The sequence below is a fragment of the Antechinus flavipes genome, chromosome 2 (assembly GCF_016432865.1).
Source record: "Antechinus flavipes isolate AdamAnt ecotype Samford, QLD, Australia chromosome 2, AdamAnt_v2, whole genome shotgun sequence".
NCBI classification, from domain to species: Eukaryota; Metazoa; Chordata; class Mammalia; order Dasyuromorphia; family Dasyuridae; genus Antechinus; species Antechinus flavipes.
This window is the reverse complement of record NC_067399.1, coordinates 61,357,702-61,371,750: the sequence shown is the minus strand read 5'-3', so window position 1 is coordinate 61,371,750 and position 14,049 is coordinate 61,357,702. Positions and strand designations below refer to the sequence as shown.

Genomic DNA, 14,049 nt, shown 5'->3' with positions numbered 1-14,049 from the left:
GCAGGGGATGGCCGGAGGTGCCCAGGAAGGGGGCAGGTGACCCAGAGAGGGCACAAAGCTGGGCTAGCACAGAGGGAGAGCAAAAGGGACAGGCAGAGAGAGGGGCCCAGGGCTGGGCGGCAGACCCTTTGCTATCAGCTTGTACATCCCCCGAGGATGAGAGCTGGCTGTGGGCCCGTGGGCCACAAGAAGGGGAAACCAAGGGCAGAAGCTGGTTCCCATCCCGGACTTACTTATAGATGCTTCTTTCACCCGGTGCTTCTGTAGGGGGGACCACAGTGGGGCTGGGGAACAGGACCACTGAGGAACTGAGGCAGGGGGCTGGGCCTACAGGGCTGGAGTCGGGAGCGTTGGTTAGTGAGGGCCCCGTTCCTTCCCAAACAGACCCCTCTCACCATGACCCCCCTCCCAACCCTTCGACTTCTCAGGTCTCTCCCAGGCCATCCCCCCGGCACTGACCACCCTCCCTTCTTTTTCCCTCCCAGCCCTTTGGGGAACCAGTACAAGCTGACACTGCTCTCTCTCGAGTCCCTGGCTCCCTTATCATTCCTCTACCTGCCAAGATTCAGCCTTGCCCCCTGCCAGCTGCCTTCACTTCCACACATGCTGACGAATGAAGGGGAGACTCATTCTGACTGCATCCCTCCAAATTTGTTACGTAAGCTCACTGCCGGACCCTCACTCTACCAGGCAATCCTACTGGACCTCCCTTATCAATCCACCATCCCGCGCTCCACAGCAACTCTCGCCACCTTTTCATCCCTCCTCAAGCCCCTCAGCTTCTTGATACTGAGCTGTCTCTTCTCTCCGTTCTCTCATTCACTTTTGCTCTCTTCCTTTACCCCTGTATCCCACGAAGGGAAGGTCTCGCTCCTTAGCTAAGCTAACTGCCTACTTGTTCAGGAGAACCCGCTCCATCCCATTTCCTCCAGCATTCTGTCCCCTCCACAATCCCCATGCTCTCACTCACCTGACTCCCTCACTGTCCACCGGCTTCTGTCTATAAATATACAGTATCTCCCCCATCCTCAAAAAAATCCCCTCGCTTTATTTTTGTCATTGTGTTCATATAGTTCCTAGGTTTGTCTTGGTATAGGTAGACTTCTAAGTATTTAATTATTTTAAATGGAATTTCTCTTTCCATCTCTTGCTACTGGGCTTTGTTGATCATAAAAAGAAATGTTGATGATTTGTGGGGATTTATCTTATATCCTGCAACTTTTCTAATGTGAATTATTTCAAGTAATTCTTTAGTTGATGCTCTATGGTTCTCTAAAGCATACTATCGTGTGATCTGCAAAGAGACAGTTTTGTCTCCTCATTTCTTCTTCTTCTCTTATTGCCATAGCTAATATTTCTAGTACAATACGGAATGACAGTGGTGCTAATGGGAATGCTCCTAGCTTGTCCCCTTTCAGATAATGCTTGCTGGTAGTTTTAGAGTGGTACTGCTTATCATTTTAAGGAATGCTCCTTTTATTCCTATGGTTTTTAGTAGGAATGGATGTTGTGTTTTGTCAAAGTGAGCATCTCTTGAGATAATCATGATTTCTATTGGTTTTGTTATCGATATGGTCAATTATATTGATGGTTTTCTAATACTGACCCATTCCTGCAGCCCTATCTGAATCAATCCTATCTGGTCAGGGCGTATAATCCTTGTGACATTTTGCGGTAACAGCCTTGCTAGCTTTTTATTCAAAAATCTTGCATCAATATTCATTCGAGAGACTGGTGTGTCATTTTCTTTCTCTGTTTTAACTCCTCCCCTCACTTGATTTTTGCTAACTAGCATCCTCTGCTGTTTTGTGGCGAACATCTATCACAAATGCCTCAAGTTCCTCTCTTTCTTCCCCCTGCACACTGCCATCTGATCTCATCGTTCCACTGACGTTACCAGAGATTTCCTAATTTCCAAATCCGTTCTTTTTTCTTATTCCTCACCTCCTTGACCCCTCTGCCCTGATCATTCTCTCCTCCACGATCCCCTTTTTCCCTTAGATTTTCAGGTGCTGTTCTCACCTGCTTCTCCTCCTCCCTATTTGACCTCTACTTTTCCCTCCATGCTCCTTCCCTCGATGGTCTCCTTAGCTCCCAGGAATTTCGTATCACTTTTAGGATAATGACTCAGAGCTACCTCTCTGCTGACCTCCAATCCCACAGCTCCAGCTGCCTCTCAAGGCTTCTGGAAGTGGATGTCTAAGAGACATCTTGAACTCAGTATGTCCAAAACCGGACATATTTTTCTTCCCTCTAAAACCTCAAATTTCCCTGTTACCGCCAAGGGCGCTGCACATCCTCCCGGTCCTCGAAATCTCCACCCAGGAGTTATCCTGGACCCAAGCCCTCAGCTCCGAGCTCCAGGCCCCCACCCCTCTGCACCCGGACTGCTTCGTGCCTCGAGCTCTCCCTGCTCCAATCCCTCCATTTGGTCTCTAAGCCACTGACTTAAGGCACCGGCCAGCCATGGGATGCTCCTATTCAGTGAGCTCCGGTGGTACCCAGCTGTTCTCCATCCCTTCCAGGCTCCCCGTACTCCCCCCACAGCCACAGACTCTGAATCCCGCTGGTGCGGGCCCGTGGCTGTTCCACCAACAAAACCTGCATCTCTCGCTTCTCGGCCCTTTTCCCGTCTCCGTCCCCGGGAGGTCCTCGTCTCGCTCCACGGGCTTCCTTTAAAGCCCCATCTTTGTCAGAAGCCCCCCCAACCTCTCTGTGACTTCCTATTTGTCGCCCACAGGGCTTGATGTGTGTGTGTATGTCTCGCCCATCAGACTGGGAGTGAGGGCTTCCTTCTGCCTCTGTAGCCACTCAATCAGTTTGTTAGGTGCTCACTATGTGCCAGACGCTGCAGACACAGAAAGAGGCAAAAGACGGTCTCTGTCCTCCGGGGAGCTCACAGTCTGAGCAAACACAGTATGCCCGAACGAGCTAAATATAAACTAAGTAGGAAATAATTCCGAGGGAGGGCCCGAGAACAGGGCCGGAGGGAGCGCGGTGTTCTGGGCACACGGTGGGCACTTAACCCGCCTCCCTGCTGCTTACCGAGGGGACGCTTCCGTGGGAGACCTGGGCAGAGGCAGGATCGGGCAGCTCGCCCTGGCCGGGGAGCTGACGTGGCCAGGCCCCGCGCCCTCCAGGGAGCGCCGGCTCCTCTTCCCCTCCTCTGACGCCGGCTTCCTGCGCTCTCGCCGCACGCCCGGCACCCCCTCCTCGGGGTCCCCGTCCTCCAGCCGCAGGGCGCTCTGGAGAAAAGGAGAGGCAGTGATCTGGGAGCCCGGTGCCTTTGCCCCCCGCCCCAGCTCTGCGAGCCTTACCTCATACAGGACGAGCTGCACCCTGAGGTCGGCGTCTGTGCCCGGGCTGCCCAGGTGCTTCTGCACGATGCCCTCCATGCCCTGCTGCTCCAGCGCGTCCGTCACGTCGTAGAAGGAGTCCTGGTCGGGAAGGGCCGCCAGCGTCTGCAGGACAAGCTGGCAGTGAGGCGGGCCCCCGGCCCCCGACACGGGGGTGGGTGTGCAAGGGGAGGGTCTTCCCCAGCCCCAGGAGCCCCCGGCCCCCGACACGGGGGTGGGTGTGCAAGGGGAGGGTCTTCCCCAGCCTCAGGAGCCCCCGGCCCCCGACACGGGGGTGGGTGTGCAAGGGGAGGGTCTTCCCCAGCCCCAGGAGCCCCCGGCCCCCGACACGGGGGTGGCTGTGCAAGGGGAGGGTCTTCCCCAGCCCCAGGAGCCCGCGGGCACCTTGTTGATGAGCGTCATGGTGAACACCAGCAGCTCTGAGTCGGCGCCGTTCTTCTCCTCCAGGATAGACACGAAGGTGGCCCACGGGGAGGCACCTGGGGAACAGGTGAGAGCAGAGCACTGTGGGAAGGCCCGGGGGCAGCGGCAAGGAGAAGGAAGAGCACGGAGGGAAGGGTGTCTGACCAGTGGCATTGGCAACAGCGTTGACAGCGTGGATGAAGAGCCGGGCATTAGTCTCTGCATATTCCACAAACACCAGAAGGAGCTTCAGGGAGGTCTTCACCACCAGGCGAGACTGGGGAGAAGGAGCGTCCGGTAAGTAGGGTCACATCACTCAGGCCGGGGGTAGCACCGGGGGGCTCAGCCCTGCGGGGGACGAAGGGGCTTCTCCTGGAGAAGCAGGGGCGGAGGAGGGAAGGTCGCACAGGCGGAACCGGGGAAGGGAGACGGCTTTGTCTCCGGGCACGTCCCTTGCGGGATGTCTTTAGGGTAAAGCACACGGAGAAGTTCCTGTTCTTCACCCCAGAGCAGCAAAGGAAAGCATAGTTAGGAGTAGTCAGGATTAGGGGAGCTCCGCGGTTTTCAGAATCTAAACCAATCAGAACTCAAAAGAACCTTAGAATCTAGAATGTTAGAATCCATTTCACCTCTGCCATTGATTGTAGCAATCAGACCTCAGATCAATCAATCAGCAAGGATTTATTAAACACTGGTTACGTGTCAGACCCGCTGTTAGGCTACAAATACAATAAAAGAAACAGCCCCTCTCATAAGTCACACTAACAAGCACTCTAGTGTTTGCTATAAGAAAATTTTTTAATACGTTTCTTTAAAGTTTAACTGAATTTTCAGTTCTACATTTTCTCTCCACTCTCTCCCCTCCCTGAGAAAACAAGAGAAATAAAATCCTCATTGCAAATACTTATAGTCGAGTAAAGCAAATTCCTGCACTGGCCATCGCCATAAAAATGTCGCAGTCTGCACTTCCCTCCCAAGGAGGAGTTACCAGACCTCCAGAAGATCTGGGAAGCCGCTGAGCTTGCTGGGAATAGAAAGGGCACGTAGAAGAATACATGGAACATCATCAAGAGAATGGGCGCAAAAAGGAGTGGTGAGGGGGGCGGTCAGGGAAGCCTTCAGATAGAAGGCGGCGTCTTGGAGGAGCTGAAGGTAAAGAGGGATGGCACGCTGGGCACATGGCACAGCCAGTGCAAAGGCAAAGAGGCAAGCCCGGAGTGTCCCTTTGGCGGGCCTGAGGAACGCAGGAGGGGGAAGGACTGCGCAACGGGCCGGGAGGTCTAGGAGCAAACCGTCCAAGTCCCTAATGCGCCAAGGGGGGAAGGTTATTGTATTTGATTCTAGAAGCAATAGGAAGCCTGTGAGCTTATTGAGGAAGGGTCAGAATGACCCTCAGGACAGTCATTTTGGAATGGACCGAAGTGGGGAGAGACTTAGACAGCAACCGTCGAGGCGGGGAGGCGGGAGAGCATGAATTCAGGTGGTGACCAGGTGAGTGAAGAGAAGGGGTCAGAGAAGTTAGGGGAAGATTGGTTTTGGACGTGCTGAGTTTGTCCAAGGGACAGCTGATGATGTTGGACTGATGCTTAGGAGAGAGCCTGGGGCTGGAAAAGCAGCTCCAGGAGCCATCGGCCATTGGATAATAATCAAGCTCATGGGAGGTGATGAGGAACCAAAACAAAGAACTAAGGGTTTAGAATAGAGACTCGGGGAACATTCATGTTTAGGGGGGCATGACGTGGACATATAAATGATGAATAAAATAATGAACGGGGCAGTTAGACAGGTAAGGAAAGAACTAGGAGGAAACAAAACAAAGAAAGCCAAGGAAAGAGTATCCAGTGTATTCTGATGGAAGCGGATCTCTTCGATAAAGAGAGCTAACAGTTTCAGTTGATCAAGGATGGACAGAAGCAGCTACACCCAAAGAAAGAACACTGGGAAATGAATGTGAACTATTTGCATTTTTGTTTTTCTTCCCAGGTTATTTCTACCTTCTGAATCCAATTCTCCCTGTGCAACAAGAGAACTGTTCGGTTCTGCACACATATATTGTATCTAGGATATACTGTAACCTATTCAACATGTAAAGGACTGCTTGCCATCTGGGGGAGGGGGTGGAGGGAGGGAGGGGGAAAATCGGAACAGAAGTAAATGCAAGGGATAATGCTGTAAAAAATTACCCTGGCATGGGTTCTATCAATAAAAAGTTTAAAAAATTAAAAAAAAAAAAAAAAAAAAAAAAAAAGCAAAGAGTATCCAGGAAAGGGTAGCAAAAGGCCGTATGCAGCAGAAGGGTTGCCAGCATCTGAAACTGTTGTACATCTCAAGATTTTGATCCCTGAAATTCCCTTCTGACCCTAACCTCTCTTCCTCACTGGTCCTGGATTTATACTCTTCCCTACAATCTTCAATCCCACAATCTTTCTCTGTATTCCCAGGCTACTATTCATTTTCCTTCCTTTATATTTGTCATTTAGAATTAACCAGCTCCATAAAGCTTACTGTCCTTCACCCCTGAACTCTCCATCTCCCTTATTTTTGTACTACGAGTCCTCAATCTTAGTCATCTCCCCCTTTCCCATCTATCACCTATCTTTTCTACTGTTATTCTTAAATTATGATTTTGATCTCAGGCAGCTAGGTGGAAGAATGGTTAGAGAGACTCATTTTTTTGGGCAATAATAACAAATGTTTATTATATTGAGGTTTATAGAGCTCTTTTCACATATTCTCTCATAGGTAAGCACATAGTTAAGCACAGCGCAATCCTGCTTTTCCTGTGTACGTTTTCCTAGTTCTGCTTTCTTCGCTCAGCTTTAGTTCATGTAAATCTTTCCAGGGCTTTCTAAAATCAGCCTGTCCATCATTTTTATAGAACAACAATAATCCATTACTTCCATATTCCAGAACTTATTCAGCCATTCCCCAATGCATGAACATCTACTTATTTTTCAGTTCTTTGCCAACACAAAAAGCTGCTACAAATATTTGTGTACAGATGGGTCCTTTTCCCTCTTTTATGATCTCTTTGGGATATAGACCTAGTGTTTGCACTGTTAGATCAAAAGGTATGCAGTGTGATAGCCCTTTGGGTACAGTTCCAAATTACTCTCTAGAATGCTTGGATTATTTTGTAACTCCACTAACAATGTGTTAGTATCCCAGTAAAAAGACTCATCTTTCTGAGTTCAAATCCAGCCTCAGATAATTCCTAGCTATATGACCTGGGCAAGTCACTTTACCCAGTTTGCCTCAGATTTCTCATCTATAAAATGAGCCGGAGAAGGAAATGTCCAACTACTTTATTATCTTTGCCAAGAAAAACCCTAATGGGCTCATGAAGAGTCAAACAAAACTAAAAATAACTGAACTACAACAATGTTTTTTGAATGCAAATACCTAAGATGTTGACTAAAAATGTATCTTTTTTCTTTTTCTTTTTTAGCATTTCTGCTTCATGCTGAGAGATTTTTAAAAATTCACACGCAAAAGTTACCATCAGTTTGTGTCTAATGTTGCCACTAGCCAGGACCTATTTAAATGTTGCTGGCAGAAAGGGCTGACAACGTCCACTACAGATTCAGGTTATTCGGCCTTCGCTGGGGACTCAATGTTCTAGGTGTCCGTGGGGGATTCTGATACTTTTGGAGTCGGTAACTAACGTAAGCAGAGAGATTCCACACTAGCCTCGAAGACTTCTCCTTCTCTCCTCACTTTACCCATCATCCTGGATCCGGCCCCCGCCATCTCCCTCCTGGATTACCCTCGTCTCCCCCCTTGCCAGAGAATCCTCCACCCAACAACCAAAATAACTTTGCTAATCTACAAGCATGACCATGTCCTTCCTCTGACCAAAAGGCGTCAGTGCTTCCTACTGCCTGCAAAATAAAACGGGAGCTCTTCGGCCTGACAACTAACCACCGCAGCTTTATTTCTCGCTCTTCTCCTTCCCGCACTGCTTGTGCCGGGACCCCCGCTGCCCTTGCTGTCTCTCCACAGTCACCTCGTACAGCTGCGTACGGGTCTCCTCTTGCCTGGATTTTCCTCCTCTTCTCCACCTGCTGAAATCCTTCTCTTGCTCTGAGGCTCGGTGGGACGCCGCCTCCATTTCCCCCTAAAAGCGCTGGCCATTTGCTCTAAGGTTTTTACAGCCCTTTGCTTAGACTTCTCGTTTTCTCCTGTTACCTTCTACCTTTTATGCAAATGCCCGGAATCCACATGTTCCCTGAGGGCAGTGTCTCGTTTCACAAGACCCTCACGGCCTTGCACTGAAGATGGGATGTTGGGGGTGGAGCACTGGGAACTCCAGGAGCACTGGAGAGCTCATGGACAGGCCTGAGCCTTTATGAGCACCTTCTCTCCCTGGGGGGTGATTGAAGAGGAAGGATGGCTCCCATGCTGACCCCCTGGACTCCCCCCCCCCCCCCCCCGGTCAGTGATGGAAGTGCTTGGGGACCTCTGAGGGACTCGGGCCATTCTCGGAGAGAGCAGGACTGGAGAGCCCTAGTCTTCCTGGAACTGTGGACTGCCAAACCAGACGGCATCCAAAGGCCGGAGTGAGGGGGAGCGCCTTGGATGTAAGCGGGAGGCCCCCTGCTTCTCACGCTCCCTTCCCTCCCATGCCCCTTGGTACCGCTTCCCCCATGAAGGCTAAGTTCCTGGAGGAGGAGGGATTTTCTTTTTGCTTGTATTTATACACCCAGAACTTAGCCCAGCGCTTGGCAAACCCTCTGGGCTTTACTGACTTTGCAGATGAGGAGACTGAGGCAGAGATGGGGGGTGGGCTGTTCAAGGCCCCAGTCAGTGCCAGAAGCTGAATTAGAACTCAGAACTTCTGCCGGCCCCCAGCTCCTCCCTCACTTTTTCACTGCAGAGTTCAGTGTGGGCGCAGGCAGAAGCCACGGAGGCAGGTCACTCACCATGCTGGCACAGAGCGTGTAGAGCCACTGAACGGTCTCGCTGTGTTCCACCACTCCCAGCATCCCGTCCACGAACAGCATCACCTGGCCCAGGGCTGGGGGGTGAGGGGCTGGTCAGCCTGACGAGGGCCAGGCCCGGAGCCAGCCAGCATTTATTAAGCACCTACTGGGGGCCGGGACTGAGCCCCGGAGACACAAAGGCAAAACCCCCTGCCCCCAAGGAGCCCAGTGGGAGAGAAGGGGCAGGTGCCCGCGGATATACAGCCACCAGGAGGCGTGGGGGCGGGAGGAAAGGCCCCCTGCAGAAGGAAGCCGGGCAGAGCATGGAGGCAAAGGCCGGGAGGCGGGCAGCCAGGAGGCGGGCAGCCAGGAGGTGGGAGGTGGGCAGCGGGAGGCGGGAGGTGGGCAGCGGGAGGCGGGAGGTGGGCAGCGGGAGGCGGGAGGTGGGCAGCGGGAGGCGGGAGGTGGGCAGCCAGGAGGCGGGAGGTGGGCAGCCAGGAGGCGGGAGGTGGGCAGCCAGGAGGCGGGAGGTGGTAGGCGAGCAGGCAGGAGGTGAGCAGGCAGGAGGTGGGCAGCCAGGAGGCGGGAGGTGGGCAGCCAGGAGGCGGGAGGTGGGCAGCCAGGAGGCGGGAGGCGGGCAGCCAGGAGGTGGGAGGTGGGCAGCCAGGAGGCGGGAGGCGGGCAGCTGGGAGGCGGGAGGCGGGAGGCGGGAGGCGGGCAGCCAGGAGGTGGGAGGCGGGCAGCCGGGAGGCGGGAGGCGGGCAGCCGGGAGGTGGGAGGCAGGCAGCCGGGAGGCGGGCGCGCTGGACACTCAGGCTGAGGAGGGGGAAGCGTAAGGAGGCCGGGAGCAGAGGAGGGGGCGAGGTTCCGAAGGCTTCAGGAAGCCAGAGATACAGCATGGGTGGGGCCGAGGAGGGAGGGCCCAGACTGACCTCGGAGGATGTAGCTCTGGTAGTTGTGGTCCGCAGCGGCCCCCACCCGGATCAGGCAGCTCAGGCCCTCGGAGTGCACAAACTCCGGGACCAGGTCCTTGTCCTCCTACAGGGGCGTGAGGAACAGCTCAGGGAGAGCCCCCCGGGAGCCCCCTCCTCTCTCCCCGCTCCCGGGCCCCCACGGAGCCCTCACCTGGAAGATCTGCTTCAGGGAGAAGAGCGAGCGCCGCAGCTCCGGGCCGCTGGATCGGTAGAGCTTCTCTGCGGGGACAGACGCGCGCCAGGCGGCGCGCTGCTCAGCCACGCCCCCCCACCCCCCGGAGAACAGGGTGTCCCCCTCTCAGAGCACAGTCACTCAGGGTTACGGCCCCGGAGGCGACCCCCCCCCAGACCGACTGTCCCCCCAGCTCATAGGCCAGCCCCGGGGGGAGGGGGGAGCCCCAGCTGGGGATCCGGGGCCACACCTCCTGCCCCTCACCTCTGCGGTCCGGCTCCGCTCCCCCTCCCAAGGAAAGGGCAGGAGCCAGGAGAGCGGCCACGGGGGCCCGAAGGCGAGACCTGGAACTTACCTAGGATGGCCTGAACTCGGATGGAGAGCTGGGTGCGAAGGAGGAGGGTGGGCTTCCTCCCTTTGCTGGGGGAAGAGCGTAAGGCAGTCGGAAGGGGCCCCGAGAGACCCCTTGAGCCGACCTCATTTTATGGAGGGGGAAGCCGAGGCTTAGGCGACTTCCCTGGGAAGGGCCCGAGCCAGGACCTCGGAACAAACCCGGTATTTCCCACCACATCACAGACGTGAGCACTCGTCCTGAAAATCTGCCCCCTCCTGACAGTCTCACACAAGGACCTCCTGACCCAGAACCCCCGGAAGAAGAACTCTTATTCAGTTCTTCCTCCCCTTGTGTCTGGTTCCTGCGAGGGGTGGGGAGAGAGATAAGGGCCCCTTATCCCCAGAGGAAGGTGGAGGGTTTGGGTAAACACAGGTATACCAAGCATTCCAGTCCCGGTTCCTCCCTAACAGGGGTCCCGCGCATGAACTCGGCCCTGGACGGGCTGGGCCTTCCCCGGGGGGCACTACGGCAGCAAGGGGTGCTCGGGGAGAGCCGGGGGGACAAGAGAGCAGCCTCCCCCCGCTCCCCTCCTCCCGGCCCCTGTTCCTCCCCCCCCCCCATCCATATCCCTAGAGTGTTGGGGAGGGGGGGGGGGTGCGAAAAGGTGAGTGGCCAGGGGAGAAGTGTCTAGGACTCAGGGCAGTTCCCAGGTGGGGGGAGGGGGTGGGAAGGATCCCTGAGGGATGAATCAGGCCCTTCCTCCTGGCCCGAGTCTCTCTGGGGACAGAGCAGGGGGGAATTTCAGGCCCTAGTGTGTACTGGGGAATGGGGGGGCTCAAATCCCAAATGGGTTCCTAGTTCTACCATTAACTTGTATTCCCGGGGCCTGAACTTCGTTAACTTAACAGAGTCTTCTGATTCTTATTTCTCTGTTAGCCGCGTGATCCCAAGAAAATCGGCTGGGTCTTAATTTCTTCATCTGTAAGATGGGAATGGGACTGACTCCCCCGCCTTGGTGCCCTGTGAACCTCAAGGCACTAGGAAATGCGAAGTCATTGCTCCTTATCTGGGTATTTGTGTCTGCGGGTAAGCACTGTTTCCTTAGGAGGGGGCAGGAGAAGAGAGGAATGAGCCGCTCCCTGGGCCTCAGGAAGGAGCGAAGGCACAGGCCGGGCCGGGAGAGAGATCAGATGTCGGGGCTAATGAAACCTTAGCCTGGCTTGGGGGGGGGTGTGAGTGTGTGAGAGAGGGAGGCAGAGACAGAGACAGAGAGAGCAGGGGAGAGAGATAGAGAGACAGAGAGAGAGACAGAGAGAGAGAGACAGAGAGAGAGACAGAGACAGACAGACAGAGAAAGAGAGAGAGACAGACAGAGACAGAGAGAGAGACAGAGAGAGAGACAGAGACAGAGAGAGACAGAGAGAGAGAGAGACAGAGAGAGCAGGGGAGAGAGAGAGAGACAGAGAGAGAGACAGAGAGAGAGAGGCAGAGACAGGGGGAAGAGAGCAAGAAGGAAAAGGAGGGAGGAATGGAGAAAGGGAGAGAGAAAGAGAGAAAATCTTAAATAATGTCTTCCCAGAACTCACACTGATTAGGAAGCAGAGCTTACTCCCCAAGTTTCACCCAGGGAAGAACAGAAAGGGGAAGATGAGAATTAGTGCAGTGGGAAGAGAGAAGAGTCTGGGGTGGGAGATGGAGAGGAGAGAGGCTGAGAAAGGATGGGCAATCTTGGAGGTAGCAAGTAGCAGAGATGAGACCGATATTCTCCAAAGCCTCTCATTCCTTCTCCCCCCACCCGTAGAGTACGGATAAATACCAACCCAATCTCTTCATAGAAGTCTTCCAGCATCTCGCGCTGCTCTTCCAGGGACAAATCTGGGTCCAGATAATAGCCAGACGGGGACACTTGCAGGGCACAATCTTCTAGCTAGATAGTAAGAGAGAAAGTCGCATTGGTGGTAGAGTTGTGAACTGATCCAGCCATGCTGGAGATCAATTTGGAACCACGCCCCACGGGCTCCAAAACCGTGAATACAGAACATTGTACATAGTAACAAGATTATGGGATGATCAACAGTGCCGGCTCTTTCTAGCAGTGAGGTGATTCAGGGTAATTCCATTAGAGAGAGCCATCTGCATCCACAGAAAGGACTAGGAGGACTGAATGCAGACCTAAGCATACCATTTCCAACTTTTTTGGTTGTTTGCTTGTTTTTTTTCCTTTCTCATGTTTTTTCCCTCTTTGGTCTGTTTTTCTTGTGCAGAATGACAAATATGAAATATATTTAGAAGAATTACGCATGTTGAACCTTTATTGGATGACTTGCTATCTTGGGGAGCGAGGAGGAGAGGAAAAAGGGAGAAAAATCTGGAACACAAGTTTTTGCAAAGGTGAATGGTGAAATCTATCTTTGCATGTATTTTGAGAAATACAATTCTATTTTTTTAAAGGCATGATTAAAAAAAACTATGTACCCTTTGACCCAGCTCCTGGGTTTGTATCCCAAAGAAATCATAAAAGAGGGAGAAGGATCCACACGCACAACAATGTTCGTAGTAGGTAGCTCTTTTTGTGCCGGCAGGGAATTGGCAGTTGAGTGGCTGCCCATCAGCTGGGGAATGGCTGAATAATCTGTGGTACCCGAATGTAACGGAATACTATGTTCTATAAGAAATGATGACAGGACTGGCTTCAGGAAAGCCTGGAAAGACCTGCATGAATGCTTGCTGAGTGAAGTGAGCAGAACCGAGAGAACGCGGTACACAGCAACAACATGACTGTGTGATGATCATCTGTGACGGACTTAGCTCTTCTCAACAATATGGTGACCCAAGAGAAGTTCCACAGACCTGGGATGGAAAATGCCATCCACAGCCTGAGAAAGAACTATGGAAACTGAATGCGGTCCGAAGCACACGATTTTCACTTTTTCTTTCTTGTATTTTTTCCCTTTTGTTTTGATTTTCTTTCACAGCATGACTAATATGCATAACTTATATCAGATTGCTTGCTATCTTGGGAAGGGGAGAATGAAGAGAAGGAGAAAAAAATTTGCAACTCAAAATCTTACAAAAGTGAATGCTGAAAACTATCTTTCCATGTAATTGTTAAAAAGTAAAATACTTTTAAGTTAAAAAAAAAGAGAAAAAATTGCTTTCAGAGACTGTTGCCCCTCCCTCTCAAGGCCCCATATGGGAAGTCCCCAACGACTGATTCCCTCTCTGTGCTGCTCACACACAGGTAGGAGCTCAGTAAATAACAACTCACATTTATATACTACTTTACGGCTTACAAAACACTATCCTTAGCCCGTGGCTAAGCGAGCGGTCATTCGGCCTCTCTCGGATCAGCCCAACCTGTTTCCCAGCGGCACTTAGCTGCCGATGGACTCTTGGCCCAGACTCTCCAGTCTGGATTCCTCCTCATCTGGAGTTGGATGCCTCCCCCCTCTGCCTCCTTGTCCCCCTGCCCCCCTGCCAGCAGGGGAGAGATGGGGGAGGAGAAGGACAAACCAAGAGGAAGATGGAGGTGAGTGTTCCTCCCCGCCCAGTCATGAGGACCCATCCAAGTGCGGATCCCCTAAGGCCCGGCCTCCTCATTCCGAGTAACACTCCTAAAGAAGGCAAGGTGGTGAGCAGAGGCAGCCGCCGAATGAGTGAGTTTCCCAGGCTCAAGGTGGGCCCCAAAGACCCCCAAACCCACAAGACAGCTGAGTGCAATCCTGGAGGGAGAACAATAGAGCCAGGAAGACCCGGAGTTCAAATATATCCCAAAAATACCAGCTTGTGACCTTGGGTAAATCACTGGGCCTCAGTTTCCTAATCTGTAAAGTGGGGATAATAATAGCCCCTGCCTCCTAGGGTTGTAGTAAGGATAAGAGATAATGTT

The 14,049-nt window shown here is 53.0% G+C and overlaps 1 protein-coding gene across 2 annotated transcripts in view; it reads right to left on the bottom strand.

Annotated features, from left to right (window-relative positions):
• The window catches only part of FHOD1 (formin homology 2 domain containing 1), a 37,811-nt gene that overhangs the window by 8,279 nt on the left and 15,483 nt on the right, over positions 1 to 14,049 (bottom strand). For both annotated transcript variants that reach the window (XM_051975026.1, XM_051975027.1), the window contains exons 2-11: positions 11,981 to 12,087; positions 10,182 to 10,246; positions 9,806 to 9,873; positions 9,613 to 9,718; positions 8,681 to 8,775; positions 3,924 to 4,035; positions 3,741 to 3,835; positions 3,318 to 3,461; positions 3,046 to 3,245; positions 234 to 335 (exon numbers count right to left, since the gene is read on the bottom strand). In XM_051975026.1, the coding sequence (XP_051830986.1) occupies positions 234 to 335; positions 3,046 to 3,245; positions 3,318 to 3,461; positions 3,741 to 3,835; positions 3,924 to 4,035; positions 8,681 to 8,775; positions 9,613 to 9,718; positions 9,806 to 9,873; positions 10,182 to 10,246; positions 11,981 to 12,087 (1,094 nt within the window). The remainder of the gene's footprint in view (positions 1 to 233; positions 336 to 3,045; positions 3,246 to 3,317; positions 3,462 to 3,740; positions 3,836 to 3,923; positions 4,036 to 8,680; positions 8,776 to 9,612; positions 9,719 to 9,805; positions 9,874 to 10,181; positions 10,247 to 11,980; positions 12,088 to 14,049) is intronic.